The sequence below is a fragment of the Uncinocarpus reesii genome, genomic scaffold (assembly GCF_000003515.1).
Source record: "Uncinocarpus reesii 1704 scaffold_1 genomic scaffold, whole genome shotgun sequence".
NCBI lineage: Eukaryota > Fungi > Ascomycota > Eurotiomycetes > Onygenales > Onygenaceae > Uncinocarpus > Uncinocarpus reesii.
In genome coordinates this window covers 5,216,967-5,239,363 of record NW_003052500.1, presented here as the reverse complement: position 1 = coordinate 5,239,363, position 22,397 = coordinate 5,216,967, and the positions used below count along the sequence as shown (strand labels likewise).

General features: G+C 50.9%; 7 protein-coding genes across 7 annotated transcripts; 3 read left to right on the top strand and 4 right to left on the bottom strand.

Annotated features, from left to right (window-relative positions):
* Window positions 1–2,758: 2,758 nt before the first annotated feature.
* Window positions 2,759–3,940, top strand: UREG_02006 (uncharacterized protein; the record flags this gene model as incomplete). Its single annotated transcript, XM_002542444.1, has 3 exons — window positions 2,759–2,993; window positions 3,046–3,864; window positions 3,921–3,940. 3 exons carry the CDS (start codon window positions 2,759–2,761, stop codon window positions 3,938–3,940), a joined length of 1,074 nt encoding a protein of 357 aa, XP_002542490.1.
* Window positions 3,941–4,519: 579 nt separating this feature from the next.
* On the bottom strand, window positions 4,520–7,398 carry UREG_02005 (uncharacterized protein; the record flags this gene model as incomplete). Its single annotated transcript, XM_002542443.1, has 2 exons — window positions 4,520–7,194; window positions 7,278–7,398. 2 exons carry the CDS (start codon window positions 7,396–7,398, stop codon window positions 4,520–4,522), a joined length of 2,796 nt encoding a protein of 931 aa, XP_002542489.1.
* A 1,810-nt stretch (window positions 7,399–9,208) lies between these two features.
* On the top strand, window positions 9,209–10,775 carry UREG_02004 (uncharacterized protein; the record flags this gene model as incomplete). The annotated part of the gene is made up of 7 exons (XM_002542442.1): window positions 9,209–9,418; window positions 9,483–9,519; window positions 9,594–9,664; window positions 9,747–9,769; window positions 9,829–10,206; window positions 10,269–10,339; window positions 10,402–10,775. The coding sequence occupies 7 exons, from the start codon at window positions 9,209–9,211 to the stop codon at window positions 10,773–10,775; spliced, it is 1,164 nt and encodes a 387-aa protein (XP_002542488.1).
* Window positions 10,776–12,423: 1,648 nt separating this feature from the next.
* On the bottom strand, window positions 12,424–13,619 carry UREG_02003 (uncharacterized protein; the record flags this gene model as incomplete). Its single annotated transcript, XM_002542441.1, has 2 exons — window positions 12,424–13,310; window positions 13,514–13,619. 2 exons carry the CDS (start codon window positions 13,617–13,619, stop codon window positions 12,424–12,426), a joined length of 993 nt encoding a protein of 330 aa, XP_002542487.1.
* A 607-nt stretch (window positions 13,620–14,226) lies between these two features.
* On the bottom strand, window positions 14,227–17,452 carry UREG_02002 (uncharacterized protein; the record flags this gene model as incomplete). Its single annotated transcript, XM_002542440.1, has 4 exons — window positions 14,227–15,497; window positions 15,548–15,640; window positions 15,700–16,600; window positions 16,772–17,452. The coding sequence occupies 4 exons, from the start codon at window positions 17,450–17,452 to the stop codon at window positions 14,227–14,229; spliced, it is 2,946 nt and encodes a 981-aa protein (XP_002542486.1).
* A 266-nt stretch (window positions 17,453–17,718) lies between these two features.
* UREG_02001 (uncharacterized protein) lies at window positions 17,719–18,735 on the top strand (the record flags this gene model as incomplete). Its single annotated transcript, XM_002542439.1, has 2 exons — window positions 17,719–18,046; window positions 18,119–18,735. The coding sequence occupies 2 exons, from the start codon at window positions 17,719–17,721 to the stop codon at window positions 18,733–18,735; spliced, it is 945 nt and encodes a 314-aa protein (XP_002542485.1).
* Window positions 18,736–19,308: 573 nt separating this feature from the next.
* Window positions 19,309–21,528, bottom strand: UREG_02000 (uncharacterized protein; the record flags this gene model as incomplete). The annotated part of the gene is made up of 1 exon (XM_002542438.1): window positions 19,309–21,528. The coding sequence occupies one exon, from the start codon at window positions 21,526–21,528 to the stop codon at window positions 19,309–19,311; it is 2,220 nt and encodes a 739-aa protein (XP_002542484.1).
* Window positions 21,529–22,397: the final 869 nt, after the last annotated feature.

The following is a 22,397-nucleotide window of genomic DNA, read 5'->3' as shown; positions in this document are numbered from 1 at the left end:
GCGAACCGCGACAGAGCCTTGGATTCCTTTCCGCTCCAAAAGGGCAACCTGAGCCCGGCTGACATGTCCTGCACACCAAGTCAGTTGCCCGGTCACCCTTCCCTCTCAGCCCCCAGCAATCAGCCCGCCTGATCCGATCGTGATGTCGTACCAAGATTGCCATGGAGGGCCGCCAAACAACTAAATTGTGAGCGTGCACCCACCCTCCGTTACATCATGCCTCAGATCCAGGCTGCTTCAGTTCTCTGGCAATTGGAAAACCCCATCTCACAGCCCTACAAGAGACTTGCTGAGCACTCATCACCAATCAACCAACCGCCGCTTCAGAGACTAACAAGGACTACCGCGAACAAGGCAAAGTGTCCGATCCTCACTGGGTCGCTTGCAGTGGTTCTGGGCTGATGGTAAAGGTGATTGGTTATCAAGCCCAAGGCTGAGATGCACACAGTCTCGCGTCACAAAAGACTGGAATGCATATCCTTGGAACACCCTTGATGCCTCAGCCCTTGGACAGAATCCATCACAGCGGATGATACTTTGCATCTAACCATATTATTAATCTATTGTCTCTTGAGTCAGTATCCAACTTTTCTAACCCATGTACACTCGTGATTGTTTTTCCATATTGTTCCCAACTTGTCGTTCTTTGTTTTCAAGGAAACCCCAAATTGATGCATTTCTAGCGTTGCTGAGAAGCATTCTGCACAAGCACACAGATGCATGGTAGTAATCAAAAAGGTAGTAGCATGCGTTACAATGTCACAATCTCCAAGGCGCCAAAATCATAGTCTGATATATGAGCGCAAAGTCCATCCCAGAATCCCAAGCAATCAAAAAAACTTGTTTCTCATCCAGGAGTAAACATGCATGCTGTTGGTCATCTAGCAGACAGGTCAGCAATTCACCAAGTATTGTCGGCTGCATTTGAAAATGGCAAAATGATGTCCCAACTGTTTCAACAATCTTGCAAGACTATTTCTCCTCGGTGTTGACCTTGGGCTTATTGACCCTTTTTCATTCCATCTGCCGTCCTCTAAAACGCCCACCGCCAGCATAGCCGATGGTGGCAGGAGGCAAACAACGCCTGTGATGCAAAATGCATCAGCTGGTTTCAAAACTAGGATCTATACATGTCGAAGCTACTCAATCTTCCACTAGCGGCCGTGGACCAAAACTAGTACACGCTTGCGCGAGATGCGAGTTATCCATTGCGATAAAGCGGTATGATCTGTCTTTGTCAAGAATTCCTTGATTCCGTCGGGGATCTCGTTGAAGAGCCGCGTCTAAAAAGCCAATCGGCCGCAAAGCGCGCGCGGAGAGGGAGCATGCGTTACTCGGCCAACATGTTCAAGCCATAGGTCTGTTTGATCTGGGCTTTGCGGTCAGTCAGCCACTCTTCAAGCTCACGCCAGGTGGGAAACAACTCGTTGGAGAACAAACTGGTGATTATATATCAACGAGCTTTATTCGGCCAAGGTCTTGAAGCAATGGCTACCAACAGTCAAAGTCAATTCTTGCTGGGATCCCTCGCAGCATCCGAGTGCCGTTTGAGGGGCAGTCACCCCGGGCGCTCAAACATTTCGATCAGCCAGTTGAAACAACTTTACGGAGCATACGCAATGCACAGTTGAGCTGATGCTTGCTCTCCGGCCAATTCTTCCAGCAAAGCAACAAACAACCGGAAGCACTAGCTGGGAACAGAAGTGATGGTATCCCGACGCCAGGAGAAGCCCGCGAGACGTCGAACTCCGAGAGTATCAGATTTGCCCCGAGGAAAAAAGAACAAGATTAAGAAGGATTTGCGTCCGAGATGTTTCGTGTGCTGGCGGAGACGGAGATCCTGGATCTGGCTCGGCAGAGATGGTCTCGACGCCCGAGATTCTGATGATCATCCGATTCTTCACCATCGTCAGTTCAAACTGCTTCTCTTTTGACAACCAGTATGTCTCACCTCGTTTTATGACATTTATTTTTATGGGACGATTGCTCTCTTGCTATTCTCAATCTTGGACTATCCGCACATTCCCATCTCAGCTGGTCAGGGTCCAGTCCGGCCCAGAGAGCCGAACTTTCTGAGGGCAAGGAACCACAGCACTCCTTTACCATGAAGGACTAAGCCCGAAGGCTGCATAGATGGAGCTTCAGTATCGCCGTGAGTACGCACGGTTAAGGCTTCTTCTACTCGTCAACGTTGGCCAGCTTTTCACCTTAACCAGGCTGCACCGCGGTTGATACTCGCACTTCAACTAAACAATGACATATTCACTCCTCTACGGAGAATATTCGATATCCCTGATATACTACCTGTGGATGGCAACGTATCCTTGCCTCCGGCTTAGACACTGCAGTCATTCACCTTCCGCTGGCCACACTTCCTTGCAACTGTCGAAACATCTCCCCATGGATAAAGCTTAGCCGGGAAGGCGATCGAACAGTCAACGCAAACCGGCGATCGTGATGGATATTATCGGGAACCTCGTGCCACAGCTGGCACGGAGTAGTCGTATGCGCAGTCGTATGATAGACGGCAACGGATCTTCTGTGATCGGATGTTTCATGACCCTTACTTTCACCTCGACGAGTCCTGTGCGTGATGCTCCCCGTCTGGGAAGCGGTTTTGGACTGCAGCTAGCTATTTAAATAGCAATGTGCGTTCCTCAGAGGCTTTGGTTTGAATCCTATCATCCAGCTGAGGTCCGTTCTTTACGTCCTGTTTCTCTTTCCAAGATATTCACTCCTTTAATTCTTCTTGACGAAGATGCTTTTCAGCTCTAGATTCCTTGCCCTGGCGGCACTCTTGGGCCAGGCGCTCGCTCTCCCCATTGATGATTTTTCCCAGAGCGATGCGGGACTCAAGGTCAAACTCACCTCGATGGGAAACACCCGTGTGAAAGCGGTTGTCACCAATGAGGGAGAGCAAGAGATATCGTTTCTCAAATTCAACACCTTTTTCGATTCTGCCCCAACCCAAAAGGTCCAAATAATGAAAGCCGGTATGCTCTACTATTGGACAATACAGTTCAAGAATTCGCTAACCTTGCCCAGGCTCCTTGATTCCCTTTTCAGGCGTTGATTTCTACTTTAACATGGCCAACCTACCCGCAGAAGCTTTTAAAACTCTAGCTCCAGGTGCTAGTGCTGAAGCTGAATTCGATATCGCCGCAACGGCCGATCTCTCGCCTGGAGGTTCCTACACGGTCTCATCTGCGGGATTTCTCCGCATCGCAGGCGGCAACGGAACTGCCATTACCGGTCGCATGAGATATAGAAGCAATCAGATGAAGCTCAACGTCGACGGCGATATGGCAGCCAAAGTACAAAGTGCAGTCCCGACCATTGAAAAGCGAACTCGCATCGACGGCAATAGCTGCCGTGGAAACTACGGCCAGCTCTTGTCAAGAGCCCTTCAAGGCTGCTCCTCCTATGCTGGTCGTGCCGCTCAGGCCGCATCCAACGGCGATGCCCAAAAGTTCCAAGAGTACTTCAAGACAAACAGTCCTCAAGTCCGCCAGAGCGTCGCGGCGCGTTTCCAGGCAATTGTTCAAGAATGCAGCTCGGCGTCAAACGGAAAAACCACCTACCTCTGTGAAGATCGCTTCCGTTTCTGCCAGCCCGGCCTCATCGCATACACCATCCCAACCCAAAGTGTCGTGGCCAACTGCCCTTCCTACTGGAAACTTCCCCCTGTCGTGAACCGCGGCCTTGAGCCCGACCACGGATACGTCGTCGTGCATGAGTTTACCCACGCCACTAGTATCTTCAGCCCTGGCACCGAGGATCACGGCTACGGTTACGAGGAATGCCGAAGACTCAACGCCCAACAGTCGCTTTCCAATGCCGATAACTATTCGCTTTTTGCTGCTGGTAAGTTTTTATTTTCTCCGTTGTTTGTAACTCCTTGAATACTCACATTTGTGCAGCCGTTTCGCGAGGGGCTTAGATAGCAAGGGGTGCCTGTAGAACCGCTGAAGGCGCTATGCGTCTGGGGGATGGAAGTACGGAGTTTATGCATCAACATTGGTGCGAAAGTGTCACTCCTTTTATACACAAGTCCCGTATATATAACTATACATATTCATGCAATTTTTGTAGTGATGATACAGTGATTAGAAGCAGGTGTTGATCAGCCCGATAGCTTATTAGTTGACTAGCAACCTCGTCTTTTTGAACGAGTTGAAGCTTGTTTCGTACTATTAGCTCATGGCAGATCTCACCCTCCATGAAATGACAGGGACATAAAACATTTTATCTTTTCGGACCCCCTTTTTCTTTGGACGAATTTATCTGCCAATTTTCCTGGTAGCCAACTATTCCTTTGGATGTCCCATCCAGTGCGCAAGTTTATGCCTACGCATTCGCGAGGTACGCCAAATTATATCTGATCAAACAAGCTGTTCCATGTATTTCGATCATAAAGCGTATAGCGGATAATTATACTATCAAAGCATACCGACCTTTTTGCTATCAAATCTTTCTGTTACAAGCCAAAACCCACCCCTCCTTTTTCCTTTTTCCAGTCTCAGTTCATCAAAAATTCTTGAGCCTCTCTACCTCCGTCCACCAAAGCTTCCCTTTCAATTAATTCGGGCACTAATCTGCTCTTGCGATGACGCAAGGTGGTCCCGGCCTTTGGTCGTAAATTCCGGAGAGCAGTGAGCCGTTTGTGGTGCTCCAAACATGGTTTTAGATGAGCTCCTCGGTCGAGAAGCATGCGCGCAATCGTATAGGACCCGTATTTCACCGCCCGCGCCAGCAGGTTATATCCAGTATTAAACGGCGAATCGACAGAAGGAAAACCAGCAGCCAGAAATGAATCCAGGAGCAGCCTGACCGTGTCTACGGAATCCGCGCTAATTGCGCTTTCTAGAAATGCTAATGCATCCAGCGGCGAAGAGTACAGGGTCGGGAAAATCTCCGTGGCAGCAAAAAGCCGGAAGATCGTCTCACTAAGAGGCTTCAGCTGAGGCAGGTCGCTTCCTTCACAGGTGGGTATTTGGGGGTTGGCATAATCGTTTTGTTTCGTCCAGATCCAGAAGCCAGAGCAGACATCGGGCCTCCCCCCAAAGCATAGGCATTGATAAATGGGGGGATAGAGGCAGTCTGTGGTTAGCTCGTTAAGTATCCCGTTTATTATAGGAGACAAGAGTTTCAGGCTCCATCTCTTTTTCATAGACTTGTAGAATCTTCTGGCTGACGGAAGATTTGAATGTTCCAGTGCCGCCAGGAGGTTCTCTTCCCCGATGTTGCTGTCCCCATAGCATCGGAGCAGGAAATCGGACACCTCTTCGTTTCCCAATTCCCTGGCCATGACGATCTGCTCATCGTCAGTCAGCGTGAAGATAATGTTCCCGGCATCCCACTGCTGGTGTATTAGACGTGCGATTTCGGGCATATTGGGGCCGGCTCGTCGCAAAAGAGTTCTCGCCTCCTCCTGTCTCCCGGCCGTGCGTGCGGCTTCGCAGATTGATAGAACTATACTGGCCGTGTAAGTTGGCCCGTTCTCACGTATTTTTGTTTCAATGCCGAGGGCGATTCCTGTATGCTCCTGGAGGAACACAGCTTTGACGACATTTACGTAGCCACGCATCGTTGCCTCTTCGAGAAGCTCGGAAATGTCGACAAGTTCTTCGTCTAGAGTGGCGCCGATATTGAGAAGCAACTGCGCAATGTGTCTCTGCCCTGTCTTGACAGCAGTCAAAATCGGCTGATGGCGGTCTACAGTTTTGTTGATATCTGCCCCGGCTTCAATGAGATCTATGACCAGCGATGTACTCCCAGATGTAACCGCAGCATGTAGCGCCACATCTAAATCTATACCATGATCGACAAACTTCTGCACGATTTTAGCATCGTATTTCGTCCAATTATTAGCTCTCCATGGCTCGTAGAAAAGAAGGCCCAACGGCTCGAAAAATAGGGTACCCTGAGACCGAATTGGAACCCCACGGGCTATCATCAGGTCCACGACATCTGCGTGGCCTTTTTGTGCAGCCGTCGTGAGGCCAAATATCGCGTCGTCTCCGTTGATTTGTTCCTGGGTCATCCTGTTCAAGCAAAACTCCACCAGATCTCGGTGGCCGCTATCAGCTGCTGTTGTGATGATATAATTCCAATCATCGCATGTCAAAGCTGCTCCATACTGTAGGAGAAGCCTTGCAATATTTACATTCCCTGTTCCTCTCGCGATATAAAAAGTCAGTTTTTTACAGGGCCATGGTAGACGACCGGCAGGATCCACGCCTTGCTGAAGCAGTAGTTCAACCGCTTCTTCGTTCCCGTAAAACGCCGCGGCTCGCAGAGCAACTATTTTGCTGTGGGTATCGTCCGTGTCGGCAGTCATGTGCTCAAGTAGCGTTTTTATGATAGGAATGGATTTCCTTTTTGCTTCCTCTGTCGAGGCGTAGGCGGCGATGCACAGCGGGGCATATCCGTCTCGATCAACAGCCGAAGCCTCTGCACCTGCGTCTATTAAGAGCCTTACGACATCAAGGTGGCCACGAAAAGCGGCGACATGCAATGGCCTCCCATATATCCCACCATTCAAATTGACGTCTGCGCCCCAGTCAATCAATTGAGAAACGACTCCAAGGTCTCCGCTCCATACACCTGCTTTGAGAGGGTAGCCCAAGGCGCCAAATGTACAGTTAAGGTCCACGAGCCACTGGGCATTAAGCAATCTAAGGATATCTAAATACCCTCTATAGGCCGCAAGGTAGAGAGACACAGATAGAACCTTGCTTCGGCGGTTGAGCTCGCGGCTCTCCAATAGGTACGAGACCAGAGAGGTGTCCCTTTGCCACACCGCCGCAAGTAATAGGAGATCATGGGATCCAAGCATGGAACCAAAAAAGATTACCGACTCCGGCATAACTGCGGCAAAGAAATGATCCAGTACATCTTGCTTGCCAAGAAACGCGATTGCGGCCTCGATAAAGGCTGAAGCATAGGGGCTGATATCATCAATTCCAAAAGGCACTGCATCATGTTCGGCTTCGCTGGATATAATCGCTGATAAGGTACTTTTGACGCTAGATACGAGGTCGCGCAGGACACCCGGGGGGCCTGGAACGCGTAATTTCTCCCCGATGAGAATTGCAAGCGCTTCTCGGTTGATCTTCGCCGCCAGCTCAGGATAGCATGTTTCGCACCGCAGTCTTACATATGCTTCTCGAGTAACGATTTCGCTCAAACTCTCTGGGTATTGGGGAGTCTCTTAGCCATAATGCGTGCTTTGTAGTTTGAAAAGAAAAGGCTGAGTTATTCCGCGACAAACTTACTATTTACCAGTCGCATCGAAGAAACCGTTTGCCGTTCCGCATCGATAAACATCCACCAGTCACTAAACGTGAATGAGACAATCAGTCCGACTAATTCATTCGGGGTATTGCTGAGTGACATGGCGCAGGAATGGGTATGCTACGACGTCTACTTCCTATAAGACAAGGTAGACTCTAAAAGGTCCAGTTGATATCAAGTGGGAAGAGCTGCTTGTGCAGCGATGAGCTCAAAGCAGCAGAGACAAGAGACACGGCGTGGTGTCCAAGATATGAATTTTGCATTGAGAGGTAAATTATCAATGTAGATAATTATCCAATTGATCAGGCAATGCTTCGCCAGCATCGCCACTGTCCGTCAATGATGAGCAGTGACTACCCATCTCGAATTGATTTCGCAGAGGCAATCACCGCAGAACGAGAACGGGCAGCTGCCACTTGCGCGGCCATCTCAGGATCTCTGCCCTTTTATCGCCAGGCTGATTGCTGCATGATTCCGCAGTCGAAGGCATCAAATCCAATCCAGGTGGTCATCTCCAGGAGCAAATTGGGGACATGGCACATCCGATTCCTCAACAAATCCACGGCCACAGTGATATTGCCTTGGAGCAGACGATTTCTCTGGCTGCGTGGGTTGTTGACGGCGAGTTCGAGACCAACTGAGGAAGCAGAAAATCCAAGGCGATGCGGGGAGGTTTAGCTCAGCTTCCAGGCGAGCGTCGTCTTGGTCCACGAAACGATTTTGATATACTTTCCACCGCGACTAACTTTGGCTGTGGAGTGGAACTTGACAGATGAACCAGAGCCGGTGCTGGCTTGTCACCTTACCGATGCGGTTAAGCAGCGCGAGTGCTTGGAGATGGTTCGTGTCTCAGCCGAGAGCCAGCGTGCGAGGCGATGAAACACCACATCCCAGCCATCGATCCCGAGGGGAATAAGCAATATCTGGGGTAAGCAGAACAGACGGAAAAAGGAAAAAGAAAGGGGAGAAAAAAGAAAAAAAAAGGCACAGTGCGTCATTCAACGATCAGACTAATTAATCATGACAGCTACCGAAATCACCACTGATGACTTTGCCAATTGGTGGCATCAAAGCGGCCTTTTCATTGCCAGGCGCCAGCAGGGTTCTGTGGACAGTCAAGCAATGCTGGATCCTGGTCGATGCGGCGAGCCCGAGGCGATGGTCTTTTCGGCGAGCATAGAATAATAATATCACGGTCTGTCAGAACAATTCCACAAAAGGATGACTTGTACGCCAACTCGACTTTGAGCCGGACTCTTTGCTAGAGCTTCTTCTCGTGATTTTCGAGACTGAAACTTCAGCATTCTCCACCGTCAGAGGGCGATCCATGGGTCCCCTGGCTGCCCTGCTAGGCGACTGGACGGGCAAGATGAGCCCTCTTCCAGTCTTCGGCACCAGGCCCAGGCACCGTCTCTCGTATTGCGAAGCCAGCGGTGGAGTCTCTTGCAAAAGCGCAGATTTGGGCTGAAGTCCACAGAAACTCACGCGAGCCTCGAAACGAAAATCTTTGCGCCGAAAAAAGGAGATCCAGTCTCCAGCTGTGATCGGCCGTCGCTTTTTCGGCTTCTCGTCTCGCAGCGCGCTTCTGGACAGCCTAAAATCGTGGGCCCTTGGGACTCCGAAGGGTCCTTCTGGTTAAAATCTGGCTGGAGAGAAAGGTTTCCCCCCTCCTGATTCCCCCATTTCGCTTCCCATGGAACAAGGAGCACGGCCTTATTTGATTTTTCTGCAGGAAATGGCGGACAATAGGGAGGATTATAGCCCCCCCCCCCCGCCGCGCATCCCAACTCTCCCTCAAGCGTTCGTGAAGTTGATGGAATCCGTCGCCCTTCTCCTGGCTGGTTCTAGGAGCTGAGCACGCATTGCACCCCTAACCCTTTCAATTGCATTTACATCCAGACCAGCCGTCAACATGCCTGGAGGCTTTCACCCTCCCCCCGCGGTCATGGCCACTTGGCCAACGCCGAATTATATCAACCCGCAGGAAAAGGGCCCCGGGGTAGTCATCGCGGCTGCCGTCCTGGGCTTTGTGATGTTGGTGATTGTTGGCCTCCGGTTATGGGTGCGCTTTGGGTTACAGCGTGAACCTGGCCTGGACGATTATATCATTGCAGTCGCTTTGGTTCGTTTCTTGTCTCTGATGGCTCCTTGCATCCATCACTGTCTAACCGTTGGCTTTGATATAGTTGCCTGCGATTGGTTTGGCCATTGTGATGGGCATAAGTGCGTTTGGAATCCCACAGCTCTCAATCTGGGCCGCAGGGCATTGAGCACTGACACGGTTGTTCCTTTTCTAGTAAGCCCTCTACACGGATGGTATCGGCATATCTGGGATACTCCTCCGACGAGTTTTGTTGGTATCATAAAGGTAAACTTTACACTTCTACCTGGTGAACCTTTTTTTTTCACATGCTTGCTGGGCTTTTGCTGACATGTGCATCGCCCTGTAGCTGAACTGGATCGCACAAGTATTGTGAGTTGGACAGTCCTGCCACACTTCCTAGCAAAGGCACAAGGCTGATTCCCGTTCAGTTTCCTGTTCGCCAATATTTTGACAAAAATATCTATCCTGGTGCTGTACTTGCGTGTGATCAAAGGCACCGCAAACAAGATCTTTCTGAATGTGGTCAGGGTCGCGATCGGCATCCTTGTGGCCTATGCAACCTCTGGAATTGTTTTGCTGTGCTTGCAGTGCCAGCCTCTTGATTCATACTGGGAACAGTTCAATTTCTTCAACCCGCCCAAGAACTTCACCTGCTGGGATGAAGGGATTCTGCCGCTATACGCTGTGATATTCAATGTCTTCACGGATTTGATGGTGACATGCCTTCCCATGTTCCTCTTTGTCCAATTGAAGATGCCCTTCCGAGAGAAGATGTCGCTTGCAGCTGTGTTTGGCGTGGGTTTCATGTAAGTCCTATCCCTCGCCGGCGCGGCAGCGGCTCCTGTGACTAACCTGATCCGCCACACAGCGTCTGCATTTCCGGCGCCATACGAATATATTACTACTATTCGGTGTTCTATAGCACCTACGATATCACCTGTAGGTGGCCCCTGGACCTTGTTCAAACGCGTTGGGCCACAGTTCTTACTTTTTTCCTGTAGGGATTGCGTATGATGTCTGGATGTGGACGGTGGTTGAATGTTTTCTTGGGATCATCTGCGCGTCCATCCCGCCTCTCCGGCCGCTCTTCAAGCGCTTCCTCAAAGGCACCCGGTACGGCAGCGGCTATCCAAACAACAGCTACTCCGCCCGCAGCAAGAATATCACGGACACCGGCGACCCGGAGAACCAGCCGCATTCCTATCGACTCCACCACAACCCTCGCCGTGCCCGTTCCACCGAGTGGGACAAGGATAGCAACTCCAGCTCGATACCGCTCGAACGGAATCCCCGGGATGGCATTATGAGGACGGATAATTTTGAAATTACGTATAATCAGGGCTTGAAGCCTCATGAGACCCGTGCGGCGGTCTGAGAATGATTTGGCGCAGACGCAACTTGACGTTCCTGGCCAATAATGTCCATTTGTTTAATAGCGATTCTATTTTCTTTTTTCACGATCCCTTTTCTTCGATGTGTTAATTTAACTACTCTATACCAATGTAACTATCTCTTGGAAGCAACGAGCCTTAGAACAAATGTCTGCAAAGCGCATTTCCTGTGGTGCATCATGATGCGCCGGGGTGTTGTCCAGGTAGTGATCGCCCACTGGGATTGACCACTCTGTAACGTTCGTCGGGTTGAGATGGCCCAACAAGCGAGGAGGAGAGGCGGAGCCGATGCATTGCTTTTTTCTCCAGCTGGCATCCCCATTCTCCTGCTTCTGCTTGCATATCGGTGCTTTGAGATCCCTCGAGGCTAGACTCTGCCGTCTGAGAGGATTGCGTTCAAAAACTCCCTCGCTACCGCTAGTTTGTGGATTGTTGTTAGTCGAACGAACTTGATATTTTCCATATCGCCGCGAATCCTCCCCGAACTTACCATATTTGACGAAGCGGAGTTCGAGACCTAAAGCAAAACTCCACAGAGCTCGATGCCCAGCCAGCACTAGCTAGCGAGCAAAGTTGCCCCCGATGTCGTGAGCCACGTGGGCTGGATCTGAGATGTGATCGTGGGCCGCCGGCGAGTTATTCTGGTCTGGGGACGTTTGCTAACTAGTTAGTTACTGGGTGAGGGGATGGAGAGATAGCGGGCCTGGCCCCCCGTCGGCACCGAGTTGGGCGCTGGCTTTGCTGTCGAGGCGAAAACCTCCTCCTCCGAAGCCAGACAGGTCAATCGAGGTGCCTGGAAAGATGGCTTTTTTGATCGCGAGAACGGCCCTGGCATCCTGGGACTCGGAGTCTTCTCTCTCTTGCTCCACTTGATTTGACATATTTCTGCAGCTTCGCCCTGTTCAAACCTTCTGCACCATAAAATCCTCCTAGCGCTGATGAAAGCTGGAGAGGGCACCAAGGAAGGGAGGGCACCAATGGTGAATCAGCTGGAGACACACAGAGTTCACCCCCGCCAGACCCTTTTACCCTTTTTCTTTTTTTGCGCTTCTGTGCCTGCGAAACGACTGTGGAAGCGGTTCGATTGGAAAGCCAACTGGGCCAGATTGTGTTTCGGCCTGCTAGCCGGCGTTGACAGCTGCACCACATGGGCACCTGGGACAGTTAGCGGGCGCCCTAAAGGTAGAGACGAGCCCGGTGCGAATTGCAGTGCCCCATGTTGCCGATCGCTATTTTTGTTGACCGGTTTCCCAAGTCCTTCTCGTTAACTACCGAACCTCCGGCAGGATCCGAAGATGATTTAGTGGCCTGGACTGCAAGAGGTTGCCCGCCACAGAATCATAGACTTGCGCTTGACGACCCCCTGAATCACAAGGTCTGAGCACGGTTACGGAATACTGGGCTCATAAAACACAACTGAACGGCTCTGGGAATGACGCTGGAGGAGAACATTGGGGTTTCAAAGTTACGCCGGACTTTCTCGGCGCCTTTTTTGTTGAATGCGCGAAGGAGTACATAGTGGATGCATCACTAGGCCGCGTGGAGAATGACGGTGATGGACTACGGATATGGAATTTGACGCATGATTTCATGGCTAGTTAGCGTTTCTCAGAGCAGAACAGGAGTCGTCGCTCAATGCCTCCTCATTGTTATCTGGTCTGCCTCTGAGCGCAGATCTGAATCTGGCCTGTCTCTCTCAACGGTGATTCGAGGCAAATTGCTTTTCCGCGCCATCTGCGCGCCCTGACGTTTCTTCCCACCCCGTCGATGTGGATCTTTCGCACTCGCCAACATCCAGTCTGGCGTTTTCTGGGCCAAACTTCCGTTCGCCCATAGCACGCCCAAGCCGTGCCTCAGCCCAACGACAACGTCAAAGAATTCCGTACCCAGGATCTTGCTGCCATGTCCACCTTCGACCTCCATCCCCTCACTGAGGATCACGCCGTTCTCACTCATCCAAAACGGACATCCTGCAGCCAACGCCTTTTTCAAATCAATGTATATCAAGATCTGCGAGTTGGACCTCATTCCTGAAATCACGCCATCTTCGCGGCCATCGGCCCGCCCCTTCAGTTTTGGAGGGTCGACGACGGCTCCGTCCAGCCCGTCTGGGAGAACCGTAGACAGCGCCGGCCCAGTCGCGAAGTGTATTTGGTTCCTGCCCATACATTTTAGCCCGCCAGACTCCAAAATCTCCGGCCACGCGGTGTGATAGGTTCCATGCACCGCCGTTTCCGGGAGGTCGCTATCCGCCGGCGAGAGCTGTCGCAGGAGGGACGATGCGTCGACTGATTTTATACTGTGGCCTTGTCTGGCTCGAATGAGATAGTGGTAGGGATCGGTATCGTCAACGCTCGCCGCGAGGGCCTGGGCCGTCGCATTCTCACTCGTCGCAGCATCCTTGGACGCGATATCTTCGACCGCCTGCAGTGCGGAATCCGGGCTGCTCGCCGCGTTCGGCTGCGAGCGTGAGTCGGAAGGAATGTAGAGCAGGCCGAATCGCTGCTTGTCTGAAGACGCTACGGCCTCAATGACATCAGCGAACGTGACGTTCAACGACTTGAGCTTCTTCCAGCGGAGCTATATCTCCCCCCCAGAAAAAAAGATATTTCTATGTAGTTAGCCGCAGGACTTCAACCGTTTTGAGGCACGACAAGTTTCCAAGTCAAGATGCGCACCAACTCCCCGACCGCTGCATAGCCTTGCTGGTCGATCTTCACACCCTCCCGCTCCGCCGCATGTCGCAGGATGTAGCTCAACGCCTTGGAAATGGCCACCTTGCGTGATGGTGGTTCCCTCCTCCCTGCCCTTTGGCCAAGCTGTGCCATCTGTTGTCAAGCGGTTCGAATCGGTGTTTGCAATGAATTTTTGTTGTTGCGCAGAGTCAAATCTCACCCATGATCGAGCGATTAGGCTTCGGGTTGAGCCTTGCGATCGCCTGCTTAGTAATCTGACAACGCATTTAAACTATATCCAGGCCTCTACGGAGTATTAATTGCTGTGATATTAGTGAATCCTCTCCCGAGGATGGCTAGCTGGGAAAAGTCTACCAAAAGGCACATGCTTCTCTCTTTAACCATGTAGTTAAGATACGCGCTACAAGGGGTGCACTGGGGCAAGCTAGGATCAAGTAGCAAACGGCCAGGGACTGGCATCAAAATTTAATCTAGAGGATGAAATCCCAATCTCTAGATAACTAGTACCAAAGTTATGTACCGCTGCACTAACTAATTGGATAATAATCCTTAAAGGTCCGATCCGGTCCAGGGCAGAAAGCTCCAGAAAGCCACTACTACTCCGTATATCGTAACGCCTTGTCACCGTTCCTTGTCCCAGTTGACCCGAGGGTATCATTCTCGCAACAGAGACGCCATTGTAGCACCAGGACCTCCATGAACAATAACAAAAATAAAAACATCAAGCCACCACGATAATCTATTCGCGGCACATGCAATTGCAATCGGTAACCGGGCATTTTCGATGTGTTTCGAACCAGGTCTTCGCATGATCTGCATGGTTTCCATGGCTGCATCGGATGCAAAACGCCACAGATTTTCTCAATCCTTCTTCCAAGCGCAGAGCTGCTATTCCCTTTGTGGCATCTTCCGCAACAGATGATTTTGGCATTGGACGTGGTGTGCCGAGCCACCCTCCGCAAACTCCGCATCGTGGCATGTGACGACCGCACTTGGGACAAATTATTCCACCCGTCTGCGATGATCCAAGGGGGTTGCCTTGGGTATGGTGGATGGTTTCCGCGCCAGAGACCTCGTGCTCCGGCTGTTCCCCTTTCTGCGAAAGTAGCTGAGTACAGTAAGTGCATACTAAGCTAACCTGCTGAGGCGGTGGTTTCGTGAGCCTGCGGCCATCCCATGTGACTGCCAAATCGCGGGAATTGATATCAAATCGTGCTCGCCAAAGATACATCTTCCATCTATTCATTTGATAGCGATAGGCATTGCGCCAGCCATAAAATCGACTTATGTTGCGTGGGTCGGAAATAAACCGGGGAACAGCATAGCTCATGACCGAGACGGCGGTTTGGAAATCATTGAACTTATCAATATACGAGTCAAATAAATCCATGGCAGCGTGGTCAAGACCCGTGAGCACCCAGCCTTCAATGTCACCTTGTCTTACCGCTTCCGAAGTCGCGTCTCTTATGTACGTTGTGAGCTTGTCATCCGGAAGCCAACGAAGAGCCACCTGCACACGATATTTCAACGGAAGTGATGTTGTCTCTTCAAGGACCACGTCCCAGCTACCTTTGCGTACTCGTGCAAGGATGGCTTTGGTAAAAGGGTCGATGCTTCTTATTGCGAGCTCAGCACAGGCTTCATCCCAATCTTTATTCTCCTTCGCCGTCGAACCACCGGCAACTGCCATGGCCAAGAATTTGTGCATTTCGGCTGGTGAATCTTTCAGTGCTTTGTAAGCCAGGTCGTCTTCCTCTTGGAACATTGCGAATAATGCAGCTTTGGTTATTTCATCCGCCTTGATGAAAGCAGCCATCTCCTTTTCGAGCTGTTTCACGGTTCCAATGCCGCCGCATATATCTAGGCAAAGCTGGCGCCGTGTCTTGAAATCCGTATCGCACATTTTATAGTCAGGAAGTTCCAGCTGCTTTACTAACTCTTCGATAAGCTTGCTTACGTCGACATCGTCATCCAAATCAGAACTAGCGAGTCGATTCTCAAGGCTCAAGCCTAGGATTCATTAGCAACGATCGTCAAACAATGGCTAGAATAGAATTTACCGAGATTCCCAGTCCAAACACTTTGAACTCCCAAGTAGTTCATGTCCACACCACGTACTATTTGTGATTTGCTAGCTGCGCGTGTACGGGCAACTATACAAGGAATGATATTTAGCAACCCATTCAAAGTTAGTAGCTCACTGAATGCTTACAAGAAATCCAGTCCCAAAGACTCAGCAAACCAGGATCCTCAGTAACAATGTTGAAAATTCTCCTAGGGTCAAGGAGGTGTCCTTCTTGAAGACGTAGCCGGGGGACCGCCATCATTGTTAGCGCATCCTTGAAGTTAGCTGCCTTTTCGGGCAACACGAATAGCTCCCGACGCGCTCTGCTTGAAAGGTTCCAAATCTCGGTTAGGTCTTCCTCGTCTTCGACTTCTTTTTCTTCCATCTCTGCTTCCAATTTCATCTCAAAAGCTCGACCCTGAGCATCATCAAGGGCCTGTCCGACTTTCACTCCGGTTTCGGGTGCGATGGTTTTGAAGTCTTGTCCATTGGCAAAGCCTCCACGAACGAAAAGACTTTGAAATGACAAGCTAACTGGCCCAGGGATCGGCGGGAGTCTGTACATGGCGACGGTCTTATCGTTTAGAATAGTGATAGCTTCCAGGTCGCCCGATGAACAAAAGTTCAAAAAATCGAAGGCTCCAACGCGCTTTGAAGGATCTTCACTTCGAGCTTGTGGCGGAGAACCAGTTTGAAATTCGCGAACGTTCTTCGTGTACAGCAATTCGGGATAATTCTTGCCGGATTCTCCTCCAACTGTCTTCTCCAACGTCACACGGTGTTCCTCCGCAGAGTATTCTTTCTCGACGTGATAAGCTCTAAATATCCCCGTATCGGTCGACATGCCTAAACGGCCTCGGTGGGTCTGAGAGAATCGCAAATTCCAGATCGTCGATCCGGTGTCGATATCCGGTTTGATTTCCAACACCTGGCCGCCATCGATAGTGCCGGAAGAGCCTCCCGTCGCGGCCGAGTATCTTGAACCCGAACGGCGGTCCCAGATGCAGACTGTGGCATCGTCGTGTGGCGCGCACGAGGCGAAGTAATTCTCGTCGAGCCAATCAACTGCTAGGTGATTGACACAACGTGTCGAAAACTGCAACGATGGGTTTCCGGGGCCCTCTAAAGAAGTAATAATAGGATCACGTTAGGAAACATCACGGCCAAAAACAAAAACAAGTCTGAGAAGTAGCATACCGCGAAGATCATACAGTCTCACCGACTGCCCTTTCGTGCCAGCGATCAGAACATTTGGCTGGTCTCTTAAAAAGGTGAGGCTCGTCACCGGCTCCCCGTTTGCGTACTTTCGTAGGGGGTCAGGAACCTGACGGTCCGACCCGCCGCGCGAAGTACCTCGCACAGGTCGCTGATTGGGATCCCAAATGTAAACACAATGGTCACCCCTAAATTTATCCAACTCCGCAGCCAAAAGGCCACGGGTGTTCCAAGCAAGCCCATGACAGACTCGCTGGACCTTGGAGGGCAGCGTGAGCGGGGTCCGCGTGCCGTCCTCGAGATGGACGACAACCACTTCCCCCATCGCGTGCCCAACCGCGACGAGCTTCTCCTCAATCGGAGACCAGTCAAACGAACGAAACTCTGAGCCATTGGAGGCCGACGAGAGCACCTCGTAGCTCAAAGTGGACTTGTCCGGACGCGAAGTCACTCTGCAGTGACTGAATGTTTGGCCCTTGGAATCGACGTAGAGGAACCGCTGATCCTCAGCTGTAGAGGCAGGAGCCCAGCGCACGGCGGTCTCCATCTTGCTGAGTTCCTGGAGATCGTAGTCAATCTCGGTCAATGGCCATGGCGGAGGAGAGAATGTGGGAGTTGGAGGGGAGCTCTGCTCTTGATAAGTGAGCTGGGGGGCAACAGAAGCCAAGCTTGGGGAGCTGTCCATCGGGCCGACTGTTTCTCCGGGTGCAGCTTGTTCCAACAGAAAAGAAAAGCGATCGAGAAGATTCTCACCACGGGCTGGTTGGAAGGGCTTCATGAACAGCTTGCGGGAAAGAAGAAGAAGTCAAGATTCCCAGGAAGAAAGCCTCAGTGTGCTTTGTGTTCTTCTTATATCGCCCAGTCACCATATCATAACATCGGCGCACGCTTAGTCGTTAACCCTCTCCCACAGCCTGAATCTCCGCTCCATTGCGACCGCAGCTGGGCACAATGTCCCAGCACAATGAAGCACAGTTCTCTCCCAGAAAGCGCCGGCGCGACTCCCTGTCCGCGGCCGATCCGAAGCGCATCAAGCGCCAGCAGCTCGATCCCTCCCAACCATCCCATCACCGCGACGCCGGACCAAGCATCAACGAGCTCAAAACGAGAATTCGAAATATAAAGCGCCTACTCGCCAAAAGGACGGACGATCTGCCCGCAGATGTGCGCGTCGCTAAAGAAAGAGAGCTAGCAGAATGCCACCGGGACTTGGAGAGAGCCGAGGAGCGTAAGAATCGCTCGAAGATGATTCAAAAATACCATTTTGTGAGGTTTTTGGGTACGCTGCAGGCCTACTCCCGTTTCGGGATTGGAATTTAACGCTGATACATGCATATTGTGACCTTCTTAGAACGTAAAAGAGCTCTAAAAGAACTCCGGAAGCTATGCGCGCAAAGGAGCAAGCTCGACAAAGATACCAATCTCGACCCTTCCTCCAAAGCAGCGGCACTTGAAAAACTCAACAAATCGATAAAGATCGCAGAGACCGATCTCAATTATACACTTTTCTCCCCCCTAACGGAAAAGTACATCTCCTTGTATCCCACCGGACGCCGCCAACAGCAGCAGGGCCAACAAGAAGAACCGCCCGAGCCAGAAGAATCCAACATCATTCGTACAACTACAGGTGAAAAGCCTCCGCTGTGGTACACGGTGCAACAGAGCCAGGCGGACGGGACGCTGGAGCAGCTACGAGACGGGAAGTTGGGAATCGGTTTATCTGGCGAAAAGAAGGACCCCGGGGAACGAGAAGTAGCTTCGAGGAATACGGCGTTGAATCTGGTCGTGCATCGGAAGCAGAAGAAATTGGTGCCCGACTCGCAGATTGAAGGTGGTGTTGATGGGCAAAAACGACCCACCAAAGTATCTACGCGTAGCAAAGGGGCTCAGGGTAAGAAGGGGAAGAAACTCGTGACGAGGGAAGGGGATGAAGAAGAGAGCGGCAGCGATGGTGGATTCTTCGAATGATTATGGGGAAAAAAGGGGCGTGGAAAGGTTTAGCGAACAGGCAAGGCGTAGGGATTATGTCTTTCTAAATATTGATTATCTTCACGATACACGGCACCATCGATTATAAGAAATATTTGTGGCTAATATACCGTTTTCTATACATGTCGCATGCCCCATATCGGTTACCATGAGCAGGGGGTAATAATATTCGAAATTTTAACATTGAATAAGTTCGACTCCTATCCCTTCTACGAATTTATATAACTATAATAACTAATTGAAGGAGAGGAATAAACGCCACGCAGGAAGACCTCTCATGTCTCCAAGTACCTAAGAAAATGTTTCCCAAAGATCATACCATACTAACACACCAAGTCATCCAAGGTAAAAAGGGGCAAAGAGGGACAAAACAGCCATTCTGAGATAAAACCATATAACAGCGCTTAAAGGTGGCCCTTTCTTGTAAACGTGCAATTCATGACCCGTAAATACTTCCCAGCAAACCATAGATGAGTAGTAAACGACCCGTTCCACCAACCCAACCCCATACCAAGTGAAAACGCCAAAACTCGAGTCGAGGATACCGAAAACTCACATAACAACGCAACCACCACTCCTCGCCCGTCTTCTGCGATTACCTAGAGAAGCCAACCCGGCCGGCCCATAACCATACTCCGCGTCATCGTCATCGTCCAAATTGTACAGCATCTCAGCGTCTCTCGCCCTCCGCCGCCTTCTTCTTGCACCGGCTCCGCCTGCCTCGGCTTCTTCGTTGGCTATCATGCAGTTGGCCCATTTGCGCTCGAGTCTCATCGCGGCTCCAAGGTTACCGTCTAGAACACGTTTAGTGTGTCTGTCAACGGTCTGCTGCCAGCCATAGAAGCATTTCAGCTGGATAATCTCGTTTGGGTATAGATCTGCTGTGAACTGCGTTGTCTCCGGAGGAGGCGGCGGTGGCGGAAGAATAGTAACGGATGATGTAGAAGATGATGGTGATGACAATCCTGATTCCGACTCCTCTTCTGGTTTAGTAGCCAGAGCCTCTGCTTCTGCAAATCGGGGAACAAATGTATTGTTAGAGAGGACCTCCCTAACCCCTCCCCAAGTGACATTTCCGCAGTCGAAAACAGCCACCCTTAGTCCACACTTTGGCAGTTTAACGCCAAAGCCTCGTTTGCGCATCTGAGTGCACATCTCCATCAAGGTTATATCCGAGACCCGCGTGTTATCCAGATCCAAAGACCTTAGATTCGGACAGTTTTTCAAAACTTGCATCATTCCTGTGTCGCCGAGCTTTTCGCAATAGCTTATATTGAGATGTTCCAGCCTAGAAGCACAGGGAGCTTTCGATAACGCAATCAGAACATTATTGGTAAGCTCTTCTAACTCTTCAATGTCCAGTCTGGCTAGGCGAGGTGTAGTACGTATGAGATTCGTTATGGAGTCGTTTCCGAGGCTAGAGCAGAACGAGAGCTGTAAACTTTCCAATTCAGGAGTAAAGCCTGCTAGATGTCCAATCCCCACATCGCTTATGCCACGGCAGCGAGACAAGTCCAAGTGCTTCAACGTGCGGGCCGGGACAATAGGTCGACCTGTCAATATATCTATCTTTGGATCAGATCCGTGAGAAAGAATCTTTAAAGAATCGTCCGTTAAAGCAGAACAGTGAGACAAGATGAGCGTCTCTAGAGTGTTAGTCTCAAATAAAGCCTGCATGAACTCATTGTCGACTGCTCGGAATTCCCCGATCCGCAGCTCTTTCAGTTGGTGGCATGACCTCACAACTCGCTTCAAACCTTTAGCACTGATGAGGTTTCGACACCATGATAGATCGAGGTACTCCAGTAGCGGACAACTCTTAGAGATGACATTTAATTCCGAATTTGAGATGGTCGAATGGGCTCCCATGCTAATCCGAACCAGTCCAGGGTTTCGAACGAGAAGAAAGGTTAACGTCATGTTATCGATATGGCAATCTTCTAGGTTGATGCTGGCTAGATTTCGACAAGCATCAGCTAGCTGCTCTCCATGCTCAAGCCAAGCCTTTTCCATTTGGATGCATCCCCGCATGTTCAAATACTTTATAAACGGTCCAGCGCTAAATATCAGGCCCACCAATGCTTCCCGTGAAATGCTGCTATAAAACGTCGAGGTGTCGAATTTGGTCCATAATTGGCCGTCAAAGCACAAGGTGTGCCACGTTTTCGATACGCGAGCAGCACGGGCAAGTTCCTTTGGCATCAGGCAGCTGAGGATTCGAAGTTGAACTTCCACTGGCAGAGTATCCCAGTAGTTTTTGTTTTGATTTTCCGGCAATGCTTCGCTCAAGACACTTTCGTCGAGAGCGGCATCAGCTTTTACCAGTATGTCTGTAGACTTCAATAGCGAACCCCGAGAGCACGGCCGCATCTCAGCAGGTAGCGCTATGGTGGCCTGTTTGGAACCATTCGGGGGTAGAAGCTCCGTCTCAACAATTCGAATCGGGCCAGTATCTTCGTCATGGCGATCGTGGGGGGACTTTCCATAGATCTGGGGAGAGCTGGAGCTCTCCCAGCACTGTCCATGCGATAACGTCGAGGAAAGGGAGATGCAGGACATGGTACCCTTTCCTACACGGCGAAGGCCGGTGGAGGATGAACGGCTTCTGCCGATTTGTTCGAGGGAGGGAGTGGACGTCATCCGCTGAAGACGATTCAGCAGCCGTTGGTGACCTTTTAACTTGGGGCCATCTTCCGTTCTGATCGCTCCTGACATTGAATCGGACGAAGTCCCTTGAGCTGGGATGATCTCATCTGGCGGGAAGGACGCCATTTTGGATTTCTTTTCCGGTGTGATGATGGGGTTATGGACAACAGACGACTGTGGGGGACCTCAGCCTGGCCGCTCGCACGGAAGGAATTGATACGATTGTCGGCCGGCGACGTCGCTTGCTCCTAAAAACACAGAGCTACCGTGATGCCCACAGACGATGCAAAGATGGAGACGAGGAAGAGGAACGATGAATCAATCAGACGTCCATGGCCAGCCCCTCAGCGAATGGAACCGGTCGAAGAGAATGGGGGTAAAGCGGCCTGAGTTAAAAGAAAACAAGCATGCCGTCAGAACTCTGAAAGTTATAGCATTTCCTTCGCTTCCGGTTGAGAAAGCCAACTCACCGACCAGCTCTCACACGACGCACGGCAGTCAAGCGGAAGGCACAGTGAAGATAAAGGGGGAGATCGCAGATCGTTAGAATTGAAGTAGTGAAGACTCAATAGCATGACATCGAAAAAAGCGTGGATCGGACGGCTGTCTCCCTCAGCATCATAGCATGGCGGGTCATCTGAAGCCAGGAATTGTCAAACCAACTGTCTCTCTTCATGTCCTCCCCAGACACAAGTCATGCGGGGGACCCGAACTTACGCACAGCAACAAGAGGAGGATAGAGAGGTCTGAGGATGTCCCTCCGGCAGAACAGAGAGTGTGTGTGGGAGGAAAAAGAGTCGGGGAAAAGGGTGTTTCTCCAGCAGGGACGATGCTACTTCTCCGGTACTTCCAGGCCGGGCTTACCCACAGGGCTGCACTCAACCTGGAAATGCTTGTCTGCTGATGCAAAAGACGCTGTCAGCCATCGTATGCTGCTCAGCGAGGATTCTCATTCCCATCCCAGCCACTTGTGGACATGCTGACCCAGACATTCA